Source organism: Drosophila mojavensis, unplaced genomic scaffold, assembly GCF_018153725.1.
Source record: "Drosophila mojavensis isolate 15081-1352.22 unplaced genomic scaffold, ASM1815372v1 contig_231, whole genome shotgun sequence".
In the NCBI taxonomy this organism is placed as follows: Eukaryota; Metazoa; Arthropoda; class Insecta; order Diptera; family Drosophilidae; genus Drosophila; species Drosophila mojavensis.
The window spans coordinates 3,152,063-3,179,702 of record NW_025318772.1 but is presented as its reverse complement, the minus strand read 5'-3'; the positions used below and the strand labels follow the sequence as shown (position 1 = coordinate 3,179,702).

The 27,640-nt window shown below is 39.5% G+C and overlaps 3 protein-coding genes across 3 annotated transcripts; 2 read left to right on the top strand and 1 right to left on the bottom strand.

Moving 5' to 3' along the window:
• Positions 1 to 11,740: 11,740 nt before the first annotated feature.
• LOC122756985 lies at positions 11,741 to 15,464 on the top strand. Its single transcript, XM_044007973.1, has 3 exons — positions 11,741 to 12,298; positions 12,389 to 13,732; positions 15,375 to 15,464. The coding sequence occupies exons 1-3, from the start codon at positions 11,741 to 11,743 to the stop codon at positions 15,462 to 15,464; spliced, it is 1,992 nt and encodes a 663-aa protein (XP_043863908.1).
• Positions 15,465 to 15,994: 530 nt separating this feature from the next.
• Positions 15,995 to 16,963, top strand: LOC122756984. The gene has a single exon (XM_044007972.1). It carries the CDS (start codon positions 15,995 to 15,997, stop codon positions 16,961 to 16,963), a length of 969 nt encoding a protein of 322 aa, XP_043863907.1.
• Positions 16,964 to 17,924: 961 nt separating this feature from the next.
• Positions 17,925 to 27,249, bottom strand: LOC6574790 (putative uncharacterized protein DDB_G0282133). Its single transcript, XM_002000782.4, has 5 exons — positions 26,809 to 27,249; positions 19,352 to 19,813; positions 19,159 to 19,246; positions 18,791 to 19,076; positions 17,925 to 18,280 (listed from the first exon to the last, which is right to left on the bottom strand). The coding sequence occupies exons 1-4, from the start codon at positions 26,936 to 26,938 to the stop codon at positions 18,881 to 18,883; spliced, it is 876 nt and encodes a 291-aa protein (XP_002000818.1). The 5' UTR covers positions 26,939 to 27,249; the 3' UTR covers positions 17,925 to 18,280; positions 18,791 to 18,880.
• Between the last annotated feature and the right edge of the window lie 391 nt (positions 27,250 to 27,640).

Sequence of the window (27,640 nt, the reverse complement as noted above, 5' to 3'; positions counted from 1 at the left end):
GGCCGCGAAAATTCCTCGAAAAAACAGCTTTTTCAGGCCGATTTACATAAGTTGTGTAGTGCAAATGGAACATTTATTCTGGGAGGGGATTTTAATTGCAGACATCAGTCGTGGGGATGCTCTAGAGCGAACTCGTGGGGTAATCTACTCAAATCTAAGGTAGACTGCAGGAACTTTTATCTAATGCATCCCTCTGAACATACATATTACCCTGCAGGAAGTCACGGGCAACCCTCAACTTTAGATTTTTTCCTTACTAATCGTCCTGGTTATCTAGCTAGCCCACGTGTGCTACACACATTAAACTCTGATCACCTTCCAGTGCTGCTTGAGGTATCTGTCAATTCTGCCATTACCGCAAACTACTTTTACTTCGATGTGAAAAGAGCAAACTGGGTAAGATTCGCCCGTTTTGTCAAAAATTCGCTTCCACCCCTAAACTCCAACTTAATGTGCCGCACAGAAGATGTTGATGATATGATTAATGTTTTTAGTGATGTCCTTCGCGAAGCCAAAGATATTAGCATCCCAAAAAAACAAATCAAATTTTCTCCAAAACCACTGCCGCAAAACATTCTCAACCTTATAAAGAGTAGGAACATACGACGGCGCACCTGGCTGAGATATCGTCACCAGTCCGATCTCATCCTTTTAAAATGGTTAAATAAACTAATCACCAAAGCGATACTAGAATTTAGAAATAAATCCTGGAATATCACTCTTGCAGCCTTAGATAAAGGTTCTTCCCCCTTTTGGAAACTCTCCAAAATTGTTAGAAAGAAACACTTAAATATCCCAACATTAGTCAATAATAACATCAGTCACACGACAGAAGAAGAAAAGGCTGAGGCGTTAGCTCAATCCTTTCGACTAAATCATATCGTAGCTGCTGGGCTCGGTGATCCGCTAACTAAAGCCGCTGTCGATGCCTCAATCCTCTCAGTCGCGCAATTATCTATAGAGCCGCTGAATGATTACTTTGTTAGCTCCAGCGTCATAAAAGGTATACTGAAAAAGCTGAAGAAGAAGAAATCTCCAGGTATTGACAAAATTGACAATATATGCTTAAAAACCCTACCTACGAAGGGAATAAAGTTTATTACTTACATAGTCAATAAATGCCTAGAGTTATGCTATTTCCCTTCTGTCTGGAAATGTGCTAAAGTTGTTCCTATTCCAAAACAAAATAAGCCTGTCGAGTTGCTCTCGTCATACAGACCTATTAGTCTTTTGTCGGCAGTCAGCAAAATACTAGAGAAGGTTATCCAAGATAAATTAACTCATTTTGTTGAATCCAATAATATCCTTCCAAGTCACCAGTTTGGATTCAGAAGCGAACACAATACTGTTCAGCCCCTTTATAGAATTAAAAAAATCATTAAAGATAATTTTTCTAGTTCTATGTCAACGGGAATGGTATTGCTAGATATCAAAGCCGCATTTGATTCAGTGTGGCATGACGGCCTAATACACAAAATGCTACATCTTAATTTCCCACCTGCGGCCATAAAGATAATCCAAAGTTATCTAAAAAACAGATCTTTTATTGTATATTTAGGTAATGCTTCATCCACAGCAGTTAACATCTCAGCAGGCTGTCCCCAAGGCTCATGCCTATCCCCTATTCTATATAATATATATACCTCTGATCTCCCAATATTACCTCATTGCACTACCTCGGTCTTTGCGGACGATACAGCAATTCTTTGTGGTGGAATTCTTTCTGCAGATATAGTTCGAAACCTCCAAACAGCATATGACTCTTTAGGTACATATTTCTCTCAATGGAAAATTTTAGTCTGCCCAGAAAAGACCAAGGCTATATTCTTCACAAAAAAACGAAAGGACATCTACGTGCCAATAACAGACATCAGATTGGGCTCGGAATATATAAAGTGGGATCCAAATGTCAGGTACTTGGGTATTACACTGGACAGAAGACTTACATTCAAGGACCATATAACCAATACAAACAAAAAGCTCAAACATATTCTTCGTACGTTATATCCCTTTATAAATAGAAACTCGAGGCTAAGCATAGAAAACAAAATGTTCTTGTATAGGTCAATTTTCCAATCAGTTACTTTTTACGGTGCACCTGTCTGGTCAGATATAGCCAAATGTCACATAAGTCAATTGCAAATCGCACAAAATAAAATCTTGAAGCTTATTTTGAATCTTCCTTGGCATCATTCCACGTTAGATCTACACTGTCGAGCCAATGTTGAATTGGTAGATATTAGATTATCGCGACTATCGCAAAATTTCATAGCCAAGTGTCATGAATCAACATATTCACATATAAATGAACTGGCATAGCCATTTAATTTTAAGTATTATTTAGTGTTTAAGTTAGTTTGTAATAAATAATCTCGGGGTTTTCTATTTCTTTGATTTTTCCCCCAAATAATTAAGTCATATTATATACCATGTCATATCTCTAAGTAAATATCTAAGCAGAAAAGGCCTAGTTCCTAGTCTAAACTCTTTAATTATTGTAAGATACCATTCACAAAAAACTGTAATTACAACAAAGAGTGAAATAAATTGAAATAATTCGCTCATTATGCTGACCAGCAGCTTAGGCGGGTCACCTGGCCCTGGAGCGGGGGAAGCAAAAACGAGAAACGTTTCCAAATTGGGACTAGAAGATCCGCCTAATGGTCATTGAGCTGGCTTGGAAGAGGGCATTCTACATCCTCCTTGACCCATAAATAGCAAGGCATGGCATTCTCAATGAAATGAGCAGAGCAGAGCACAGCGGAGAGTCGAACGAGGCTGCGTGTCAAGTCGTCGGCGTGGACAATGAGTGCGCGCTGGGACGCTTTTGATAATGTTACAATCCGGTCTTGCTTGGCCTTTCGCACAGTCTGCAATTCAATCTCACACTCTCCCTCCCTCGCTCTCTTTCTCCATCTCTGTCTGTCTCATTCTCAGCCTCTTTCTTCCTTTTGTCCACCCTATCCGTCTGGCTCTGCTTTTCTTTAGCATTTTCACGGCAGCCAAGTGGGAAATGTCAGGCACTCAAGCAGCAGCAACTTATCTGCGGCAAAAACATTTGAATAAAATATAAGGCGAGAAAAGTTAAATGTAATGTAAAAGCCACAGCAGCAGCGACGTCTCCTTGGTACCAGTCAAATTGAAAATTTGGCTTAGCTTTGCGTTGCTGTTGCCAAGGATCATGTGGATAAAGTCGTAAGACCTAAATAAATGGTTAAGAATTAAAGAAAATGTATTTTTTTTTTTTAAATAAAATAATAATAGAAAAAACTAAATTAAAGCTTTTTGAAAAATTAAAATAATAAATACATAAAAATAATTAATATTTTTGAGTTGTGAATATATTACATATTAAAAAAATAATAATATCATTTGAAAGCATTTTCTAGCATAACTATTTAAGTTCCTCTGAGAGTATTAACAATTCGCTATGAAGAATATTCTGAGTTTGCTTATTATATACGCTCGCTGTGATGGTCAGAGCACAGGCCAGCTTTCAGATGTATATATATATATATATTTATATATATTTGACTATAACTGTAAAGGGAAATGGCAGAAAGCAACTGTAGCGAAAGAGAAATTGTTGGGGACTTGCAAATTTTTGGAAATTTAAATTTCAGTTCAATTTCAGGCAGCGGACCAAATGATATTTAATGTGCGCTCGGACCCTATGCGGAGCTCATTATGTAATAATGAGTGAAAAATGTGTAGCAAAGTTGCGTAATTGCGTGTAATAAAGCCAACCAAATGCTCTAGATTATCAAAGTAATATTTGAACTAAAGTGTAGCATACTTTCAGGCGGGCAAATTAAAATTTCTAGAGTGAACGTATTTCACATTTAAAGTGGGTGTAAAAAACAGAAGAGAAAAGAAAAAAACACAATCAAGTGCTATAAAATATGAGGCACCCTTATATCATGATACTGTTTCCAGTGAACCAATGAAAATAAAAATCGTTAGAATTTTAGATAGACAAAAGAGTCGATAAGCGTGCGGTAAGTGCTTAAGGGCCAGCTGATTGGCAGCTTAGTCAAGTTAGTACAAGTGCCATCCATCAGTTTCAGTCAGTGTCAAAGCATCCACATTTATCCATGCATCCACATCATAAAACAGAGTGCGTGTGTGTGTGTGTGTGTGTGTGTGTGTGTGTGGCTGCATCCGTTACCATGACTCAAATTGATATTATTTATCAATAATTTTTTGTTATCATGCGGTAAATGCCATAAAATGTCGGCCAACAATGTGCCACGCGTATGCAAAGTAAATAAAGTGAGCTGAAATATGCTTTCAACTATTTTTACTCGCTTCTGAATAGCTTTTAGCTGACATTAAGCTATTGGCTTAATAGGTTTTTGAACACACTTTATGGCATTCTTGACTCAAGTAACTGATACTTAGCGAATTGTTAAAAGTTTTTAAGAGAGAAATGAGGATAATGTGTGTGAAAGTCGGTCTAGTATTGATATTAGAAAAATGATTTTATCTATTTTCAATTTTTTAAGAACTGGTCTGTATCAAATGAATATAAAAGAATATATGTATGTATATGTAAATATATATATATATATCTTTTATAATTTTTGTTTTCAAGTTAAGGGCATGAAGTGAAAATTTATCTAGTGCTATAGGTACGATATTTTTCTGATTAACTCATTGCCTTAAACGAGTTGAATATATATCTGAGCTTAACATAACTGTGAGTATTTTTTCGCGGGCAGGTGGTAATTTTCATGAGTGCGTGCCAATTAAAAAGTTTACCTCGCTGCCGGAAATTACATAATATTTAATGCATGCGTATGCGATGAAGAAGCAATCACAACACGGAGAAAAATCACATATTCAATTTACAGTTCGGACTCTGTGTGTGTGCGTGTGTGTGTATGAATGAGCTTACTTTTGACCCCCGGTTGCCAGCTGTACAAACAGCCCTTAAATGTCAAGCTAATTAGCGCAAGGTACAAATTATTTGTAATTAATAATGACAAGAGATAAAATGAGCGCTAAAAGCTTTATATTAATAATGCACAAAGTCAATAAATTAAACATTAAATAATATAAATGTGCGTGCAATAATTTTATATAATTAATTGTATTTAATGACTAGCACGAGCAACAGTAATTATTACATTTAATTAAAGATGTAATAAAATAGGTTTGCTTGCACCTTCATCATCTCTGATTACGCTTCCCTTTTCTTTTTTATCCTTTTATCCTGCAAGAATGCAGCTGGCACGACAGACATTTTGCAGCCAGCTTGTTTCAATTATCTGGCAACTAAGCTAAGGCACGCACAACTCTGTGGGTGTGTCTGAATGTGTGTGTATGTGTGCTTGTCAATGAACATTGAGTAACTTTTGACCGTAATGGCTGGGTTTAACTTCTCCTGGAACTGTTGCCCACAAGCTCAACTCTGAAGCACGTTTGCATTTGATAGTCAAGCGGAAAGCATGCTTTAAGATACCCTATAGATATTGCATATATTATATAGAATTCCCTTATATGTATATGTATAAGTAATGCACATATTACATATTGTAAAAACATCTTAAGACAAAATCAATTGAAAAGTTTTATCCACAAATCCCGTTACAAGCTTCAGCTACCACCTATATATGCCCTCATTTGCTGGGTATACAAATTGCTTACTCGACAATGTTGACATTTGAGGCAGAGGTGCAGACTCCACGAGGGCAAGGAGCCACAGCTTGTAGGCAAGTTAGTAGGTTAACAAAACAGGCTCTAATCAGATTCACAATGTCAATGAAAAACAAGTAAGAAAGTTCTAGTCGAGACTACCCGACTATAAGATCCCCTAAACCCTTCGAGCAACTGATATTTCAATAATTATTCGCATATGCACACATATACGCACACACACAGACATACATACGCACGCATTGCACGCATTGGCTGCAGTGTGCGCTGACTATGAGAACTTAATTGTTTAATAACTTTTCTTGTGGATGGACTATCTTGATGAATCTATTATGAATATAACATAGATATGCATGTTCTTGCCAAAGCACAAGTCTCTAGTATTTGAAATACGCCTTTTACAAATGTGAGGGTGAGGGGGTGAATTAGAGGTGGGGGGTAAATTTTGACAAAAACCGAAATTGTATAAAATGCATATAAGTATACATAAACATAAAAACATTTGGAGACTCTAGCTTTAAAGATGTAGGAGATATAATTTTATTACTGGTTTTCGATAATGTTTTTAATTGATAACAAAATAACGGGGCAAGTTATCGATATTTAAAACAAAACTCGATATGCGCGTGCTATACACGGACCTAGGAAAAAAAGTCAAGTCTCTAACTCTTATATCTTCTGAGATCGACGCGTTCAAGCATACGGACAGACGGACAGAGCTAAGTCAACTCAGCTCGTCGCCCTGATCAAGAATATATATACTTTATAGGGTCTGCCACGCTTCCTTCTGCCTGTTACATACATTTAACAAAACCATTATACCCTGATTTCCCATTGAAAATGGGTTCAGGGTATAACAAGTAAGAAGGCTCCAGTCGAGACTGCTCGACTAGGAGATACCCTGAACCCTCCAAGCTGATATTCTAATCAGTATGGACTTCTTTTATGCACACATACATACACATGCACTTATAAGCACGCGCTCTGCTGACTGCGCAGTTAGCAGCGACTGCGCTTGGGCTGCGCTGCAATGTGGGCAATATTATGAGAATTTATTTGTTGAATAATTTCTTTTGTAGACATACGATCTTAATGAAACTTTCAGAGCGTAATCATATGGTTAAAATATGTGTACATTCCAAAGCACAAGACTCTAGTACTTGAAATGCGTTTTTTACAAATTGGGGGAGAAGGGGGCGTGGTATCCAAAATCTGTAAATTACAAAATCTTTGTATCCATTAACTTTATATACAACCCAAATTTGAAGTCTCCAGGTCTAAAAGTGTTAAAATTAGGCTGAAAAAACCAAGTCGATTTTTCGATTATTCTCGATAAAAAAGTTATCGGACGAGTTATCGAAAAAAATAAAGCAAACTTGTACTGCCTATGGTATACACGAGTATGCATGCCAAATTTCAGCTCTCTAGCTCTTATATCTTCTGAGATTCTTTTGCTCATACGGACGGACGGACGGACGGACGGACGGACGGACGGACAGACGGACAGGGCTATATCGACTCAGCTCGTCGTGCTGATCAGGAATATATATACTTTATGGGGTCTGCGATGATTCCTTCTGCCTGTTACATACTTTTCACAAAACCATTATACCCTGATTTCCCATTTTCAATGGGTTCAGGGTATAAAAAAAAAAAAATTGCCTAGTAGAACCGTAAGTCCTACTGTGTATTGACTGAAGGGTTCCTAGCAACGGCTGCTTAAGCGTCTCCATCCGTCCTCGACTGCATTACTTTCTCTTATTCAGCTTTCTTCATGCCTTATTCATTTGTCTGCATTGTGCGAGTTGTGTGAATTGTGAATTTTGCTGACACATTCATCATTTCTATAATATTCTCATTTATAAACATAAACACTCTGCGGTCTCGCTCTGCCTCTGGGCCATTGCCAAGAGTCAGCTAGATTTTTAATTAACTCGTTGGAACTTAAGACGACATCAATTTAATGAAAGCTGCAACTAATTACTTTTCATATTCCAGCATGAACTTAAGATTTGTCAAATTGAATGGGTTATTTTTCTGTAATGAGCTCTAGTTGAAACTCAAAATATGTTGATGTATTTTCCTAGTTTGCTATAATTAAGGATTATGAGTGAAATGCAAAATATATTCTGCAATAAATTTTCATGGGAGAATAAACTAAGCCCAAGACTCATTAAGAACTTTCAGTTTATTTCCAGTCACCATACATTTATTTCACTTTAAACACGTTTATGCTCTATTCACCACACATAAAAGATGAAAGTAAAGTTGAAGTTGTTTGGCGAGAGAATCAAATGCTGAGTTATTTCAGACCAGGCGCCGCCAACAGCAGCCCAGAACTTTGCGCAAAGTTAAATTGAAGCTGAGTTTATTAAATTGCTGCACAATGCATATTTAATGCACACTTTCACGGTCTTTTCTCAAATAGTTCTTAACACCATCTCATATTCAACGCCAGCCAGGTGTTAAGTGTATGCCTCAAGTTTTTGCATTCCTTAAGTATTTTTATTTCTATTTTTTTCCTTTCATACTATAATACATTTTTGTTTTGTTTTTCCTTTTCGTTGCTTCTGCTGTTTACGTTCTTTTGTCTCTCTTTTTTGTGTGTGGGTGTGTATGCGAGACACCTTGAGCGCTTAATTAGCTAATGGCTGTCGACATCAGTTGCACACAAAACGTGGCCTGGACTGCTGCCCAATTTTGGCCAGTAAATTGTCCTGATTGGCATGCAGCACGTCTGGCCGGCCTTTGCTCACCGTTGAGCCCACTTCCTCTTCTTTTTTAATGGACTTTGCTTGCATTTTAAAATTGCAATATTTTCCACTCCATCTACTCTACTCTCGACTCGACTCGACTCGACAACCCGCTGCCAGCTGCCTGTCATGCACGCTTTTCGCCAGTGTGCGCGGTTTTTATATGCTTTCCACGTCCGTGGCAGCTCCGACAATGGGAGCTTTCACTAAGTTGTAGCTGTGCACCGACTTGCTCCCTGTCAGACTGCAGCGAACAGCTGCTGATGCTATGCAAATAAAAATCTGTTCAAGTATTTAAAAGCTTGGAAAGATTGCATAAACGGATTCCCAGTATGCAATATAGTGTGATCTATGTTCCATGCAGTCTCAGCTCTTTCACATTTCTATTTAGTAACTGAAAGCAAGAAATGAGTCAAACACGAGTCAAACATGAGTCAAACACGAGTCAAACATATTCAATATGTGAATTTATGCGTATTTCAAAAAATGATTCGAAAAGCGATTTCTTTAAGTTGAATAAAAGGCAAACGAAAGCCGACAATAAAAAAAGAATCTCGCAATCTTTATAAATATTGTGTTGAAAGGCATATAAAAATGCTATGTAGCTCGGCGAACAAAAGCGAGCAAACTCCTTTATGATTATACCTGTATCCCGGAGATCCTTTCCCTGGCTCCGACCGCTGTCCTCTTAGCTGACGGCATGACAAGCGAGCTAGGCAGCGTCGCCGGGCAGCCCGGGGTTGGGGCCAACATCTGTTGGCCAACACGACAACAACACACAACACAATGGATAAAAAATTTAATGGCTTATGTAAATTTGCATTTGAATTGCTTTCTGAAAGCGGCTTTTGATGCGTGGCCGCATAAACAATTCGCTGTCTCCTGTTGTCTGTTGTCTGCTGTCCGTTTGGCGGCTCTTTTGGCTTTATGTAAATGGTAAATGGTTGTGTGGCTAACAGTTCGTATGATGTACGCATCAAATGTTTGCCTTTACGAGTGCCGTAATAAAATCATATCAAAAATTTAATGTCCCAGCAATGTGGTGCCGCCTGCCAGTCAGCCAACTAGCCACCAACCACCAGGCATCTGGCTCTGCTTTTGACCCGTCCGGTTGGTTACACGCTGTAGATTTTATGCGCCTGCATTTATCAAATTGTCAAATGAGCTGTCCGCAGCAGGACACTCGCCTGGCTGGCCACTACGCTTGCATATGTCCACTGAATGTAAGGGCTCGCCGTGGGAGTTGCGGGCCGGGCCGAGCCGGGCAGCTGCTGCTCCTGCTGTTGCTGTTGCCGTTGTTGGTGCGTTTTGCATGGCAACTGAATGCGACTTTACACGCATCAATCAAAAAGGATGTCGCCAGTGCCTTTGTGCAATCAGGAAATGAATTACGTGAAATGAATACAAAGGCGTCCCACTCAATCCCGCCCGAGCACGGATGCTTGCTTAAATTCCGTAACAACAAATTTGTTTACACACACATATATAAATTTTCGTTGAATAAACAGGACACGAAACAGAATGGCAAAATATGCTGCTGGTTTTTCTTCCGGTCGTTTAAGCTCAACTCTCGTCCTGTTGCCAACAACAGGATGCAAGATATTCAAGAAATGGCATATATATTATTTTTATTTTCTAAATAGAAATATTATTTATTTTGATTGAATGTAGGTAGATACATTTGATAAATTTAATGAAAACTTTGCAGTATATATAAATTTATATATTTTATGTTTTGTATTTTGTATTTTTTATTTGGTATTTTATATGTTATATTTTATATTTTATATTTTATATTTTATATTTTATATTTTATATTTTATATTTTATATTTTATATTTTATATTTTATATTTTATATTTTATATTTTATATTTTATATTGTATTTTTGTTGCGTCTTTCGAATAGACGCGTAAATGCTACAAATCTCTCTCTCTCTCTCGTTCTCTTTCTATCTATCTTTCTGTCTTTCTCTTTCTGGCGGAAAATGCTTTGCATTGATGCAATAATTTTTATTTCCGTAAAGGTAAATTTCCCAACACAAATTTTTATGAAATCTTTAAGAGATAGAGAGTTTTGATTCATTTTCTTAAAGACATATTAAAACTAGTAACAAATATGTTAAAGTTTTCATCTTAAGATATTTTGTTTTGATATTGGAAATAAATATATATTGTTTCTCAAAGTTTTCTTAACTTTCTACCATGAAAGCTCGTTGTTTGTCGTTTCTCATACTTACCTTGTAAACTTACCTATTTTGTCGCACATTTAAATTTGTTTTTTGATTTGGGCGGGGAGAACAAAGGAAAGTAAATTCGTGTGTTTTTTCTTTGCATAGGGAAATGGCCTTGTTGGGCTCAGCAATCATCGCTTCATTGTAATTAAGAGCGGCAGTTCATAGAATATGTTATCATGTAAGAGAATTTGTAACGGAGATCACGCTCTCCCTTTTGCGTTGTCTCTTTCACCCACGCACCGGCTCAGCTTAATCCGCCGGCTCGCGTACATTGTAATTAGTATGCAATTAACTCTTGTTTAGAGCAGATGCAGTGTTAGATTGACTATTACAAACATAGTAGCGGACAGCACGACAGACTAGTCGCTTGCTCGCGTCTATCACATAAACTCTGTAAACTCTAATAATCGCTAATAAACTAATCACTAAGTAAATTCAATCGTTTAATAATTTAAAGCTATTCGAAAAATCTCGATAGCTCAACATTTGGTGACCCCGACGTGATATTTTCGTTTCTTTCTACATATTTGCATATATATATTGACAGCATCACATACATACATACACCCGTGAATATAAGCAGTGTATATAGCGATTAGTTGCGTGCCGTTACTTTGCCAATTCGCCAGACACTCTTTCGTTCGGTCTGCAATACACTGGCGCCCGTAAAAGTAGTACACATGCGAAAACTTCTGCAAATGACAATCTAATAAAGAATCAGCTAATTTCTGAACTATGTCTATGGTTAGTGACTGCGTGTTCTATAGCTTCAATCTATAAGTGATTAAGTTTGCATAAGCACAGTGTAATTACATGCTTGCCGTTATTCTTCGTTGACATTGCACTTTTTCGCCACGGCTGCGATACGAGCGCGTCCATAATAATCGTACCGGTGTGCAACAATTCATACGTGTATATTATTTGAGTACCATAATATAATTCTTTGCCAGTTTATTAAAGTTGCAAGTACTCTGCTCGACAAATACGACTTATTCCAAGTCTGCGCTATAGCATATATACATTTACTTACTCTTGCAATCGCGCTCGCACCAACGACTTTGAACTCTATCGTGTTGCTCTTGCTGTACTCGTCATGGCGAATTTAGATGCTAGTGCAGTTGCTCCCGAAGATCGCGTGCGGTTTTATAAGCTCAAGGTACAGTCGGTATTTGAACGCGTAAAAAAGCTACAATCCAAGGTCGATTCAGATGCTCTTGCCGATCACAGTGACAGCACTCTAAATGTTCTACTGGAGCATATCGACAAGCTAAGCCACTCCTTTAGCAAGGCCCATGAAAGTCTAGAGGAGCTCGACTTTACTGAGATGTCCAGCAATTTGCGCACTGACTTTGATGATTTAATAATGGTCATGCAGTCAACAATAATGTCCGAAGTGCAAAGTCGTACTGCTCAAGTGCATCATAGTTCCACGTTTAGTCGTCCAAGTGACCCTCCTCGCGCATCCGCTCCCAGATTGCAGGCTGCACCTGCGTTGCCGCCATTAAAGTTACCTACGTTCAGCGGTGGATATGCTAATTGGGCTGATTTCTACTCAATGTTTTCTACAATCATTGAAAGTCGGCCAGAAATCAGCAATATGGAAAGACTTCAGCACCTCCGGTCCTGCCTCGATGGCGCAGCGTTGGATACGGTTCGCTCTTTGGAAATTTCTAATGATAATTATACAATTGCCATAAATTTATTAAAGCAGAGATATGATAACCGACGTTTAATCTTCCAGGCCCACATCGTAAAGATCTTAGGTCTCAAAAGAGTAGAAAACGGATCCATAATCAAGCTGCGTGAGCTATCTGACAGCTTCAATGTCCATATGCGTGCGCTCAGTAGTCTGGGCACAACAGAGCAGATAGCCAGTGCCATGATTGCTCAGATACTGCTACAGAAGCTTGATGAGGCCTCACAAGCTAAATGGGAAGAGAAATTGGACAACTCAGAGACGGCTCTTCAGATACCCAGATATGAAGAAGTCTCCTCATTTCTTGAGCTTCGTTGCCGTACTTTGGAATCGATGAAATTTGCTCTTACAAACTATTCGTCAAGTAAGCCGATGAATTCTTGCAGTAAGGTTGCTACCAGTAGATCAGCATTTCTCGTAACCGGCCACAGTACTCACAGTTGCAATTTTTGTAATGATCTTGAGCACACAATCTACAAATGCCCAAGATTCGCAAACTTGTCTCCTAGTCTTCGCCTGAATGAGGTCCGAAAGGCTGGCTTATGTTTGAATTGTCTCAAGGGAGGTCATCAGTCGCGACAATGTGGCTCGCGCAGTTGTCGGGTCTGTGGAGTCAAGCATCATACGCTTCTTCATCTCGGCCACTCCAGCACATCGCAGGCAGCAATTCCGCCCCATCAACAATCTTCAACATCAAGAGTACAGACCATCCCTCAGCCCTCAGCACCAGCCACTACTCTCTTATCCAAGGATCAGCACAGCGATGTTGTGCTCCTGGCTACCGCAGTGGTTCTGGCAAGGAATCGGTTTGGCGAGCTTGTTCCTTGTCGTGCGCTTTTAGATTCAGGCTCTCAACTACATCTCATTACAGCCAGATTTGCGAATCTCCTGCAACTTAAGAGAACAAAATCGGTGGCATCTGTATGCGGCGTAGGCAACTCCAATGTTGCCATGGATGGCAGCAGCATTTGCCTCACTCTTCAAGCTCATGCATCTGAATATACAACTAGCATAACGGCTATGGTAGCTACAAATATAACTGGCAGGCAGCCCAGTTCTAATGTGAATACGAGCAATTGGAGCATACCGCAAAATATAGTGCTGGCAGATCCAGCTTTCCATAGGCCGCAACGAGTAGATCTGCTTATCGGAGCTAGCCTGTTTTATGATTTGCTCTGTGTGGGACAAATCAAGTTGATGCCTGGACTTCCATTGTTACAGAAGACTCGTCTTGGTTGGGTTGTATCAGGTGGCGAGGCTCGCAACCACAACTCCGTGCTAATAGCTTCAAAGACGCCTTTGGATCCGATTACAGACTCCTGTGCTGATATCAAGTTGGACAGTCTCGTTCGTCGCTTTTGGGAAGTTGAGCGCTGCAGCGATTCCATTGTAAGGTTCAGCAAGGAAGACTCAGACTGCGAAGCGCATTTTGCGAGGCATTACAATCGATTGGCTAGTGGCCAATATACAGTACGCCTGCCTGTTAAGCTTAGTTGCGAGCTTCTTGGAGATTCTTATGAGCAAGCGCGACATCGGTTTCTCAATTTGGAGAAGAAATTGAGTCGTTTGCCGCATATAAAGTCTCAATACTCAGCATTTCTGAAAGAGTATCTTGAACTTGGTCACATGTCACGCGTTCCTCTAAATTCATTCCATCTATGCAGATATTTTCTTCCTCATCACTGCGTTCTGAAGGATGATAGCACAACTACCAAGCTTCGCGTCGTCTTTGATGGATCTGCATCTACAACAACTGGGCATTCGTTGAATGACATTCTAATGTCAGGTCCCGTCATTCAGCCAAAATTAGTCGACATATTATTGCGCTTCCGATCTTATCCAGTTGCACTCACCGGCGATATTTGCAAAATGTATCGTTGCGTGAAAGTACCTGAGCCGGACAGCTATCTACAATGCATTTTATGGAGGAATTCGCCAGATGATGAGTTGGAAGTTTTCAGGCTTGATACGGTAACATATGGAACAAAACCAGCGTCATTTTTGTCTGTGCGCGCCATGCATCAGCTTGCCGTAGATGAAAGGAACGCATTCCCAGTCGGGTCCGACGTACTGCTTCGCGATTTCTATGTTGATGATTTGATTAGTGGAGGAAATTCAGTCGAAGAAGCAAGACTTGTTATGCAAGAGACAGCTGGAATCTTGGCATGTGGGAAGTTTAAATTGAGGAAGTGGTGTTCAAGCCATCCCATGGTACTGGACGGCGTAACAGACTGCGACAAGGAATCGCTCATTAGGTTCAACGATGGCAGCGACATTACAAAGACACTTGGCCTTGCATGGGATCCGGCATCTGATCAACTTCTTTTCTCATATCTAGCTCTGAATTCAGCCTCTAAGCCCTCCAGGCGCTCTGTTCTCTCGTCTATTGCTAGGTTTTATGATCCCCTCGGCCTGGTCGGCCCAGTAATAACGAAAGCTAAAATCTTCTTGCAACAACTCTGGAGGCATAAACTTGATTGGGATGAGAGTCTCCCGTCTGCATGTCACACTGCATGGCTAGACATTTGCAGCAACTTTGGCAATGGTCTTAGTAGTGCATTTCCCAGGCTATCATTAATACCAGGATCGAAGGTTGAGGTCCATGGATTCTGCGATGCCAGCATCGAGGCATACGGAGCTTGCATTTATATTGTATCCAGAGGTCAGCATACCATCAGCAGGTTGCTTTGCTCTAAGTCTCGAGTTGCGCCTCTAAAAACGCTCACGGTTCCCAAGCTGGAACTATGCGGGGCAGAGTTGCTTGCGCGTCTAATGAATGAAGTGGCTCGCTTAGGCATTTTCGCAGGCGAGTTTCATTGTTGGTCTGACTCTACTGTTGCGCTTTCTTGGATCAATGACGAGCCCGGACGATTTAACGTTTTTGTTTCAAATCGCATCGCCACGATACAAGATCTCACATCAGCAATGGAATGGCACTATATACCTACAACACTGAATCCCGCGGATATATTATCTCGGGGTGCATTGCCCTCGGATTTAAATGCATCATTACATTGGTTCAACGGTCCAGGTTTCCTCTGTAAGCCCAGATCTCAGTGGCCAGTCTCAGCACTTCCAGAAAGAACTTCAATTGAGCGTCGAAGAACTGTGCTTCTTGTAAAGGACGCAGTCCATGATGTCTCTATGGACTGCAAGTTTGTGAATTCTTTCGGCCGCTTGCAGCGTACGTTTGCATACGTATCAAAGTTTATTAAAAAAAGTCATGGTCCAGGAATAACCCTAGCAGACATCCGGAACGGCACTCATATACTGTTAAGAATGATTCAACGAACACATCTCTCAGACGACATAAATGCTCTTCGAAATAAAGGAATGGTTCCGTCATCCAGCAGTCTAGCCTCGCTGTCACCGTTCCTTGATGAGATTGGGCTGCTACGTGTCGATGGTCGTCTCAAAAACTCAACTTTAAATTTCGATAGTCGCCATCCAATTATTTTGCCCAAAGTTCATCCAGTAACTAGAGCCATCATAATGCATTTCCATCAGCGAAACTTGCACGCTGGTCCCCGAGCAGTGCTAGCGTTGGTTCGTTCCCAATATTGGCCAATTGGAGGTAGAAAAACTGTAGCCAGTGTAATTCAGAGATGCGTAATTTGCTTTCGTGCAAGGCCTCGACTCGTTGAACACATAATGGCAGATCTACCCAAGGATCGAGTCGACGGCTATCGGGTCTTTGGAGTGACTGGAGTCGACTTTTGCGGACCCTTCTTTTACAAGCCTGAGTCACGAAACAAGGCGCCTGTGAAATGCTACGTTTGTGTGTTTATTTGTTTTGCTACGAAGGCTATTTGGTTGGAGTTAGTCAAGGATTTAACTACCGCGGCATTTTTGCATGCACTTCAACGTTTCATATGCACCAGAGGAAAGCCAAGTCAAATCTGGTCGGATAACGCCACAAACTTTCTTGGTGCCCGCAATCAGCTTCAGGAGTTGAAGCGTCTATTTCTGTCAGACACCCACCAGAAGGCTGTGAAGGATTTCTGTTTGGCAGACTCAATCGAATGGCATTTCATCCCTCCACGATCACCTCACTTTGGTGGCTTGTGGGAGGCTGCAGTGAAGACAGCGAAGCATCATTTTTACCGATGTGTTGGGTCCTCCGTCCTAACTTACGATGAGCTTCGCACACTGGTTTGCAACATCGCTGCTGTCGTTAATTCACGCCCTTTAGTTTCGATTTCAGAGCACCCATCAGACATAGACGTGTTGACTCCTGCGCATTTTATCAACGGTGGCCCTCCTTCGTCCTTCAGTGAGCCAAACCTGACAGGGCTCAATTTTAATCGTTTGGATGCTTGGCAGCGCGTAAGCTATCTCCAGCAGGTGTTCTGGACTCGTTGGCGGGACGAATATCTCAACTTGTTACAACAGCGAGCGAAATGGAGAACTTCCAAACCTGGCTTGGCTGTTGGCAACATAGTTCTTGTGAAGGATGAGAATCTACCTTCACTTAAGTGGCCACTAGCCAGAATAATCGAACTTATCCCTGGAAGTGATGGCGTTGCACGGGTAGCCCTACTAAAAACAGAAGCTGGCGAGATAAGAAGAGCTACAAATAAGCTGTGCTTGCTGCCCCTTAAGGATTCTGTTGAAGACTAAGTCTTCAACGGGGGGAGGATGTTGGGCTCAGCAATCATCGCTTCATTGTAATTAAGAGCGGCAGTTCATAGAATATGTTATCATGTAAGAGAATTTGTAACGGAGATCACGCTCTCCCTTTTGCGTTGTCTCTTTCACCCACGCACCGGCTCAGCTTAATCCGCCGGCTCGCGTACATTGTAATTAGTATGCAATTAACTCTTGTTTAGAGCAGATGCAGTGTTAGATTGACTATTACAAACATAGTAGCGGACAGCACGACAGACTAGTCGCTTGCTCGCGTCTATCACATAAACTCTGTAAACTCTAATAATCGCTAATAAACTAATCACTAAGTAAATTCAATCGTTTAATAATTTAAAGCTATTCGAAAAATCTCGATAGCTCAACAGGCCTCAAGTGGCGAAAAGTTTTCCCATCGATTGTCGTAGCTGCTGCTGCTGCTGCTGTTGCCCCTCCGATGGCTTTATGAAGTCAATCAACTTTTTAATGAAGGTACAGTTGTCTCACAGTTCGTTCCGTTGAATAATTTAGGAAACGTCCGCAGGGGACATTACGTATTTGCCAAGCTCTTTATTATCTTCCTCTCTGTTGCTTGTTCTTCTTGATTGCATCTCGCTTTTGCGTATTGATTCAGGCGGTGACAGTTCAATTTGAATAACGTTTTGACGCATTTTTAATTTCCTCTTGATTGCTGTGAATTTATAAATATATACCAAGCATAATAAAGACGGTCTGTCTCTTACAATATACACATTTATTTATTTGGGGTATTTAAAAATACAATTTTGTTTCATTTGCCTATATATATCTTTTGTTTTTTTTTTCTTCTCATGCACGTAAATATTTTCAGTTTGGTTGACGCATATGCATTATATGATATGAATTCAATTTTTGTTTTTGACGAGGGTTTTTTTTTTTTTTTTTTAAGATTTCTGTTTTCTTTATACATACATACATACTGTTTTATATATGTTTGTATTTATATTTATATATGCTCTTGTATTTGTTTTAAGACCATTCGCTATGGGTCTGCAGTTAGACTCTATAAAATAATACCATATGCTGCATCGCAAAGAATTCGTTTGACTTGTTTTCGAATTTCAGCCGCTGAGGTTGCGTGCCACATTTCCATTCCCATTGTTCGTGAGCTTTGTTTGTCAGCGGGTTTAATTTATTTTCATTATGGGCTACACTCGCATTCGCACTCGCGCTTGCTCGCAGTACTCTCGGTCATTTCCGGTGCGCCGTTTACCCAGCTTTCTGTCCTTACAATTGACGCCGCACAATGCCAGCTCCCAAAGGCTTTGCCTTTGACTGCAATACAACAAAAGAAATTCATTTCAGCTTTAAGGTTACTTTTCACATTTTTTCGCTTCTCGCTCGTTTTTTGTTTCGCCAATTCACAAGTGGAGAATTCGAGGCGATAAACTTTTGAATTGAATGAGCCCGAAAGTAATTTATATGCAGCAATAATTTATCTTTATAGAAATTAAACCTTAATTTGCATGCAAAAATCATAAAAAAAGAAAATATACAGAAAATTTTGCTCTTTGAAGAAAAGTTGTGAAAAGTGAAAGAATAATATTGAAATTGAAAATGAAATATTATAAAAATACTAAAAATTGCTTTAGCAATTCTATTGATTCTCTGATTCACTATTGATAACTATCGTATTAGCTATATCGTATTTAATCAACAAAAAGAAATGTTAAACACTCATTATCACAATTGAAAATAGTAAAAAATTGAGGGATAACAAATTTGCACTTTATTTTTAGCGCAATGCTTAACGTGAAAAACGTGGGAAATATAGCGTATACGCACCATCACACACATTTGTTTTTTTTTTTTTTAAGCGACGGCAACAGCTGCGCGACTCATCGTCGTGCAGCTGCAGCTGTTGCTGTAGAGTGTTTACAACAACCGTTCGAGGTCCTCGCTCTCCGCATCACTGATGTAGGAGTCGGTGTCTGTAAAGTAGTCATCATCGCAGCGATTGCGACGACAGCAAACGCGTCGACCCATTTCATCGTCGCTCCAATGCTCAAACTCCTCCTTGTGATGCTCCAGCAGCATCAGCGATGGGAACAAACTGTCGCATCCACTGCAGCTGTTGGAGAGAGTGAAACAGATAGAGAGAGGGAGAGATTCGACATTGAAATTGGTTGGCTTTAGCTGGAGTCATTGATTACCCAAAGTGTCGCTTCTTCTGCTGATGCGAGGCCAGCTGCCGATGACAATGGAAGGAGCGATCACACACATTGCAGGTAAGCGATTCATCTGTAAGTGAAAAGTAACGAGTCACTCGTATAAATTCCTACAGGCAATGACTTAAACTTATTTTGGTGTTTTCTTTTTTTGGCTTTTTGTTTATTGCCAACTCACCGTAGTCATCGTCATCGTCGGCCATGGCCAGTGCGTGAAGTCGGCTTATTGTGCTTTCGTTAATCTGCTTGGACATGGCCGATGTGGAGAGGTCCTTTGATGATTTGCCTTTGGCCTGGCATAGGCCCAGCTCACATAATGCGCTCTCCACCACAAAGTTGCCCTGGCAATCGGCGTTCGTGCATGCCAATAGTTGCATGGCCTTCTCATTGCCATTGGCCTCGTCCTGCCCATTGATGTTGTTGCTGTTCGTGCTCGGGTTGTGGTTGGCATTGTTGCTGTTGCCGTTGCTGTTATTGATGTTGCTGCTGTTGCTGCTGCTGGCGGCGCCAGGTGCCAGCATTTCAAAGTCGTCTAGCTCATCGAATGGATCATCGATTTTATGGCCCAGAGACACCGCATCGTCCGCCTCGGCGCTCAGCCGGCCGTAAGCCTTGCGTGGCGGCCGCTTCACATATTTGTCTGTAATAATAACAGCAAGGACACTCAAACATTTAATTAGCACCATCAATTTGTGCAAAGTATTTTGGAGACTCTGTTCCCACAACTCCTCGAATGCTATCTGCGCGCACATATGCGCCTTGTCAGCTGCCTGGGGCCGACAAGAACTTTCTCTTTGCGCCCCATTGAAATTATAAATTGGTTTTTTATTTCTTTGTGCTGCAGCTGACAATTTATGCGCGTCTTTGTGTTGCCGGCGGCCTTTGTTTCGATCCTTGTCTCAGCTCAGCTCAGTTCGGCTCAGGTTTTTGTTTGGCCTACCATGTCCTGCACAAAAGTTTTTGCTGCTTGTCCTCGAGCCGTGAAGTGATAAAATAAGATTTATTATGCGAGTGTGAATGCTAGCTGAGCCTCGCCATAAATAGCAGCGGCCTATAAATTCTCTAAAGGTTTTTATTTATGAACCTATTTGTGGTGGCACCTGAATACTTCAGCCAACTGGCTATGAAGCGCTCATTAACGCATCGACTGGCGAACCTATTTCAAATGACTAACTGGGTATCCGGCGTATACGCAATACTCAGATTTCAGCTTGAATTTTTCCTTTTTTTTTATTCAGCTTGAAAATTGAAATATTTTTTGTTGCAAAAATATTGTGCCAAATTGTAATTTCCTATCCAACCGACTTTATCAATTTAAACACGCCATAATGAGCTCATTATTATGCAGCCGTATCGAAAGTCGAACAATTAAGCCAACCTTCGGACAATTGTAGCGTATGAAAAAGTTTGAGATTCAAACGAATTGGAATCATCAAACCAAATTTGAATTAGCTTTGAGTGGTATATGAATATTTCACAGAACTTTCCTAGAGCTACCGAGTGCAATATATATAGAGTTTCCGCTATTGTTGTAAACCAAAATGAAATTCCGTAGAAATTTCAATTTTTGTAGAAAGTTTTTTATTTTTAAATTTCAAGGAATTCATTAGCTTTTGTCAGGACTCTGTGTATCAAGATTTTGTGTTCTGCGCAACAATTCCTATATACATAGATCTGCATTAAATAGTACAAAGAGTGAAGACATTGAGTCAATCAAGCCCCAATTTAGTTTGATATCAAAAGTGAGATGTCAAAAGGTTATTCCAAGAATTTCGCTGTGTTGGTAAAGCAGAGTGAAATAAATAAAGGCGAGCATGAATATTAAAAAGCGGGACAAGTAAACACTAACGCACACACACATACACACACACGCGTACAGCAGGTGCTGTAAGCTGGAGGCAAATGCGAAAATTGTTTGTGGAGCTGTGAAGGCACGCGTTCGTCCATGAAGCCAAATAAAACTCATTTTTATTGCTAGCATATATATGTATATATATATTTACGTGTATATAGTACATACATATATACGTATGTATTTGTATATTTTTGTAGGTGTGTATGGGCGAGCAGCGCGCTAAAAAGTATGCAACAACAAGTTTTGTGCCCAAGCATTTAACGCCAAGCAGTTAGTATGTGTGTGTGTCTGAGCTTACGTGTGTGTGTGTGTGTGTGTGAGAGCACGCGACTGTTGCCGCTGGCCTTTAGCTATGCACAGATTGAAATGGTAGCAAAATGGGAGAGAGAGAGAGAGGGATATGTAGGGTGAAACGGCAATAGCGCGAAAATAGTTGGTCTTTAAGTTTAGCACCCGCCAGCGTCTGCTGCGACTCATATGCGATCTAAAAGCGAATCAAAGATTAAGTTATTTTCGTGTGTGTGCCAAAAAATAAATAAAACAAACTGAAAATAGAAGGGAAATTCGCATTACAACACAAATTATTACAAATGATGCGCCGGCGGCTGACAGCTTGTTGGAGTTGCCAACATAAATCATGGCCAAAACATAGCCTGGCGTGGCTTGGCTTCGCCATGTTTTGGCTATATTAATACGCTCTGATAAACGCCCAATCATTTGCCAGATTGTAAGAAATAGACGTTTAATATACCAAAAGAATACGAAAAAGTGTACTAGATGAGGCTCTGTGACTTGTGAATACCCTAGAAATATATTGATATTGAGTTTTAGTATTATATGGATAATAGCTGAGATAATAGCCTTCACATACTTTTCTATCTGTCACGTACTGCAATAATAATTGTTATAATATAAATAAATATAAAATAATTTGAATACTTCACTAATGAATATACTAATCAGAATCATTAGAATAAAAGTGATACTAATAATAATTGCAATTCTAGCCACTTGAATTCATCTTAGATACTTGACTGCACAAAATAATTTAGTTGCAAGATAATTTATGATTTTCATAGACTCCCTTGAGGTCATAATGTTTCCTCTTTTCCAACATGGAGCTCCACTAATGGTGCCTGTAGGCAAAGTTTTTTTGGCTGCCATTGAAGGCAAAAAGTCAAACATGACCTTCAAAAATAGCCAAGTTTTTTGTGCGTGTACCGCAACTAATTGGCTCACACATACACACACATATATGTAGGAAAAGGGCATAATTGTTTTTATTGTTAAACAATTGTCGTAAATTGATTGCAGTGCGCATCTGTCTGCACAAATGGGAATATTGCGGGCATTATTATCAATGACAAATGCCTGTCATAATTATCGGTTAATACCGCTGACATATGTTGGCCAGCATTTGCATAATAAATGGCCTCTGTGTGCTCGACAGCATCTGTGTGTGTGTTTAGGAGTGAGTGTGTACACGTGCGTTGAACATATGTTGTTCGTTTAACAAAATGGCTGGTAATCAAATTGAATTTTTTGCTTTAGTTTATTGCAGTTGCTCATGAAATATGAACAGCCAATTAAAAATTTTATTGCTATATATATAAATATTTTATTAATAATTACAAATGGCAGCGTTAAAGAATACATTTTCATATGAATTGCAATTAAGTGGAATTGCCCATTTAACTTATTTATACATATTTTTCATATGCTAATTAATTCAAAGGGCTTAATTAGCTTATTAACTATTCATGAATTGTAATTTTTCGAGTATATTTTATATACATAAATGAAATATCACATGTTTCATCAAAATCAATTATTGGAAAATTATTCGTTTGCGGAATTCATTTGAATGCTCTCAATTTTTCGGCTTAAATATTTACTTAAAATTTGCATTATTAATATGTAAAGGATATTTTTTATTAAATATCAACATAAAGTGGGAGAATATATCTATATATATATAAGAAAGTTGTGTAAAAGTGAAGACTGCTTATAACTTGATTTGGGCTGAACCAATTTTCATGGTTTTTGATTTGTTGGATTTGTCTCCGCAACGAGTTTAGTATAGGGTCTTAAAAATACTGAAAAAATTTGCCGAATACTTGAAAAACGCGGTTTTTTCCCCAAATGTTCAAATTTTTTTTATACCCAGTAGGCTTGGTAACAGTGACAGTTTTGACAATAGTGTAGAAGTAAATAAACAAATGTAGTCAGTCAGTCTACGGCACAGCCTCAGGCGAACCTGACTATTCATAAAAAAGCACATTTGTTAAAAAAAAAATTTGAAAAACAATACGCATACGGACAAAAGCAAAATATCTCGAAAGTTCAGGTAGGTATTGTTGAATTTGTTTTTCTCAGACATTATTTTTGTAAATAATTTATATTTGTATTTCTCGACATTATTTTTGTAAATAATTTTTATTTATATTTCTCGATTTCTCGATATTTTATGTGGTTTTGTGCGATTGTGCATATTCAGTATTACTATTAATGAAAATGCCGCGTCCTAGAAGATTTAATCTTTCCCAGCGGACCCATAATGCAATTAGGCTACGGAATACCGCGAGTCAATTATCTGACGAAGAACGAGAAAGGCGCCGCGTTAGTACCCAGCAAAGAAGGGCCTTAATTCGTGCTTCTCAAAGAGAGGCAGCCCGTGAAACGGCAATAAGAAATGGTTCAAGGATTGATTTGAATCGAGCAGCGTTTCGATATGATTGTACCATTGACTACAGCTTGAATCGTTTAGTTTGCATTGGTCCAATGGACGTTGTTTGCCAGCATTGTGGCGCATTGAAGTTTGCTGGTGAAACGCCCGGTTTGTGCTGCCTTAGTGGTAAAGTGACATTGCCATTAGTGGTCTCGCCACCAGAGCCATTGCGTTCCCTGCTTTATGGCGAAACACTAGAATCACGACATTTTCTAGCGAACACTCAAAAATACAATGCCTGTTTCCAAATGACTTCATTTGGGGCGGAAATTATTGAAGAACACGGATATAATCCGACATTTAAGGTAATTTACGTTAAAAATTTTATTTTCTTATTTGGGATAATGTAGTTGGTTAGATTTCTGTAAAAAGTGTTTGTAAATCTAACTATAACTATGGCTTTGAATGTAAAGATTCAAGGCCAGATTTGCCATCGCATTGGATCATTGCAACCTATTGAAGATGAACAGCACAAATTCTTGCAAATATACTTCATGGGCAATATGGAAGAGCAACTTGATCGGCGCCAAGAAATCAACACTGCGATGAAAAGAGCAATTCTCCAAGATTTGCAGCAAATGCTTCATGAACATCATGCATTGGTCAAGTTGTTCAAGACCGCTTTAGAGCGCATGCCAAGAGATGACTATAAAATAGTAATCAGAGCAGATAAAAGACCAGCTGGAACACATGAACGCACATTTAATGCTCCAACAATCGATGAAGTGGCAATCCTGATTGTTGGTGAAAGCTTGGAAGCACGCGATATTGTGCTTACACGACGCAGTGCTGCGCAACTACAAAGAATATCTGAAACGCACCGTTCATATGACGCTTTACAATACCCGCTGATGTTTTGGCAAGGAGACGATGGATATCACTTTAATATCAAAATGATAAATCCATTGAATGGTAAGATCAATCATTGTTTTCAACAGATATGCCCTTTGAGTTTAAACGAATTCAATTCCCGATTCGTCTTGCCTTCGCCATGACGATCAACAAATCACAGGGCCAATCTTTGACTATTTGTGGCCTCAATCTAGAAAATGCGTGTTTTTCTCATGGTCAATTGTACGTGGCATGCTCACGTGTTGGCAAACCATCCGCATTATTTGTTCTTGCACCTGACCAAAAAACGAAGAATGTCGTTTACCACAAGGTGCTTGAATGAAAATCTGATTAATAAATTAATTAGAGTGTATCCCAACCTGAACAACATACCTTTTAATCATTTTTTACCTAGAAATAAGGGTAGGGCAATGCAACGCTTGCTGGGACTGCTAGTATATTATATAAAATATATGTATATAATATAATATAAATATTAAAAATTGTTTAGCTTTAAATTTTCAACTTAGCTTTAAGTAATAATTATTAAAAAACAATGACATATTGAATGTTCCGATTATCACGTTAATTTAATTAAGTTTAATTTAATTTGATTTAATTTTATTAAATTTTGTATTGTTTGATTTAACATCTTATAACACACATTCACTCTATTAAATTTAATTAAATTTTTTAATTTTTTAAATTTACGTAACTGAAACTAATCTTCAAATGAGACGCCTTCTATATAAATCCCAATCCATTATCGTTCTATAATAGAAATGGTATAATATTGTTTTTTTTTTTTTTTTTTTTTTCTATGTGTTACTGTTGGCAACGAGAACTTGGCTATTTATCTAGAGTTTCCGTTTCGGGCTTCCTTTTGCTGCTCGCTTTATCACGAGTTTTATTTTGGGCGTTAAAGCTAGCGCGAGGCTTAGCGCTTAGACAAAAGCATCTCGGGACAACGCCTGAAGTGTTTGTTTCGACAGTCATATCCTAGGCACGTTTACGGCACCCACTCATACTCTACACACATACACACACACACACAAACGTTCACACACTGACATATGTGGCAGTAAACCCATAAGGAGCAGCTTATTATTAAGTGAGGCTTGTGGCTCGTATTTGCTTTGCTTCAACTGCCTCGTATTTATACATTGGCCATCGGTAGCTCTGGCCATATGCTAGAGGATTTTGTGCAAACAATAGGTACAAGTGTCTACTTAAGTACAGTACACACACCCACACACGCACAAGGCATACATATGCTTGCGTGTATTATGTGGTGCTCAAATCATTTTGCGCATTTTAATTAACTTGCTTTGATACGTGCGAAGTTTTATGAATTTCAGCCAAAGTTTTCCATTTAGGCATTGAAAGCGAAAGCTTGGGAATTGGTCATGATTCTTTAATACTTGGATTTTGGTTTAATGCAAGCTTTAAGCAAGTCAAGGCTTAAACGAAGATTTTGAAAAATGTTAGTTTTATATTTAATTATTATATTCAAGTTGGTAGAGCCACTTTGATTAGGGCTAGATAGCTCATATAGCTAGACCATAATATTTGAATAGGATTTACTTTCACTACTTAATACTTAGGTAGGTATTTCAAAAGAAAAATACAAACACCAAGCAAAATAGCATATATATTTTTTCATTTGAATAATATTTTCATATTTTCAAATATCTTTAGTCAAGTTAATAATGATACTAGCTTTAATAGGTAATATTTAACACAAATTAGACTTCATTCCTCGAGAACTATTAAATAGCTATTTAACTGTTCTTTTATTGTATAACTGAAATAGTTATACGAAATACGTGCCATGGTTGTGCGATAAGTTCAGCAAATAATTCAAAAAGTTTATACCAAAACTTTCAGAGCACACACACACAAACACACTCGCACATACTTCAATTAATAAAGCTTAGGCTTAATATTTCTAATGCTGCCACGTAAAAAACAGTTCACCTCGAATGAAGAAACTAATTTATCCGACTTGCTTCAACACACGCACACACAGAGCACGACTGGAGATTTGAGAAGCACTTGAGTAATTTAGCAAGCATTTTGGTTTTTCTTAGCTCAGCTTCTAGCTTGATTACAGAGTGGAGCGCCGAGTCTGAGTCATGGCACACTAATTAGACAGTCCAATCAATTAGTGCCTGGTGTCGAAATCTAATAATATAATTGCCACCTGGACTGTACAACTTACCCTGGGTGCTGTTGCTGTGGTTGCCATTGCCGCCGGCGGCTCCATTGCCGCTGCTCTTGCTGAAGCTGCAATTGTTGTTCAGCGAGTTGAAGAAATTGGCGGCGCCAGTGCGCCGTAAGATCCAAAACATGTTGCAAGCTGCAGATGCTGTCGATGTTGTCGATGTTGCTGATGTTGTTGCTCTGATATGTTACACCAAAAAAGTATGCTACGAACTAAGCGCAACGCAGCGACGGCATTTCGAAAGCGTCTGCTGATAAGCGCGTCTAAATTGCGATATAGTGACTGACAGCGAGAGCGAGAGCGAGAGTGAGAGCGAGAGCGAGCGAGAATGAGATGCCGACGCGTTCGCGACAAGGATATGAAGAAGCGTTGCCCCAAAATTCGCTGCTGGCAGCTGTTCCGTGGCGTCGCGTCGTCTGCAGCTAACTGACTGCCATTGGCATTGGCGCTGCCGTTTTATACTAGCCGACAGGCGAGAGCATAGGAATTAAGAGAGCGCCGAGCCGAGAGAGCGAGTGAGCCTTTGGCTTACGTTGAGCGCCACGTAACGTAAGGCCAGTCATTACGTAGCGAGCTGCTGGCCTAGCCCGGCGTATGCTAAATGCTGAACTTGACCTTCGTCAACAATGGTGGATCCCAAATATTTTGTTGCACTCAATCGTTTTGCCTTCCTTCTATCTTAAAGTCACGTAAATGCGCACGACTATGCTAGGAATTTCGGGCTTAATGCCCGTACGCCGTGTTGGGCAGCACGCACTTAGCGCACCAAGCGCCCAAGCCACGCCCCGTGCCTCATAAACCTTAACCGCCCACCGCACATGCAACACGA

Coding starts and splice junctions, on each gene's coding strand:
- LOC122756985 (XM_044007973.1), top strand. CDS start 11,741: ATGGCGAATTTAGATGCTAGTGCAGTTGCTCCCGAAGATCGCGTGCGG. Junction 12,299..12,388: donor ATGGCGCAGCGTTGGATACG/GTTCGCTCTTTG, acceptor TTAATCTTCCAG/GCCCACATCGTAAAGATCTT. Junction 13,733..15,374: donor AGCGCTGCAGCGATTCCATT/GTAAGGTTCAGC, acceptor TCAACGGTCCAG/GTTTCCTCTGTAAGCCCAGA.
- LOC122756984 (XM_044007972.1), top strand. CDS start 15,995: ATGGCAGATCTACCCAAGGATCGAGTCGACGGCTATCGGGTCTTTGGA.
- LOC6574790 (XM_002000782.4), bottom strand. CDS start 26,938: ATGTTTTGGATCTTACGGCGCACTGGCGCCGCCAATTTCTTCAACTCG. Junction 19,814..26,808: donor CCACAGCAACAGCACCCAGG/GTAAGTTGTACA, acceptor TTATTATTACAG/ACAAATATGTGAAGCGGCCG. Junction 19,077..19,158: donor CAGAAGAAGCGACACTTTGG/GTAATCAATGAC, acceptor TCTCTCCAACAG/CTGCAGTGGATGCGACAGTT.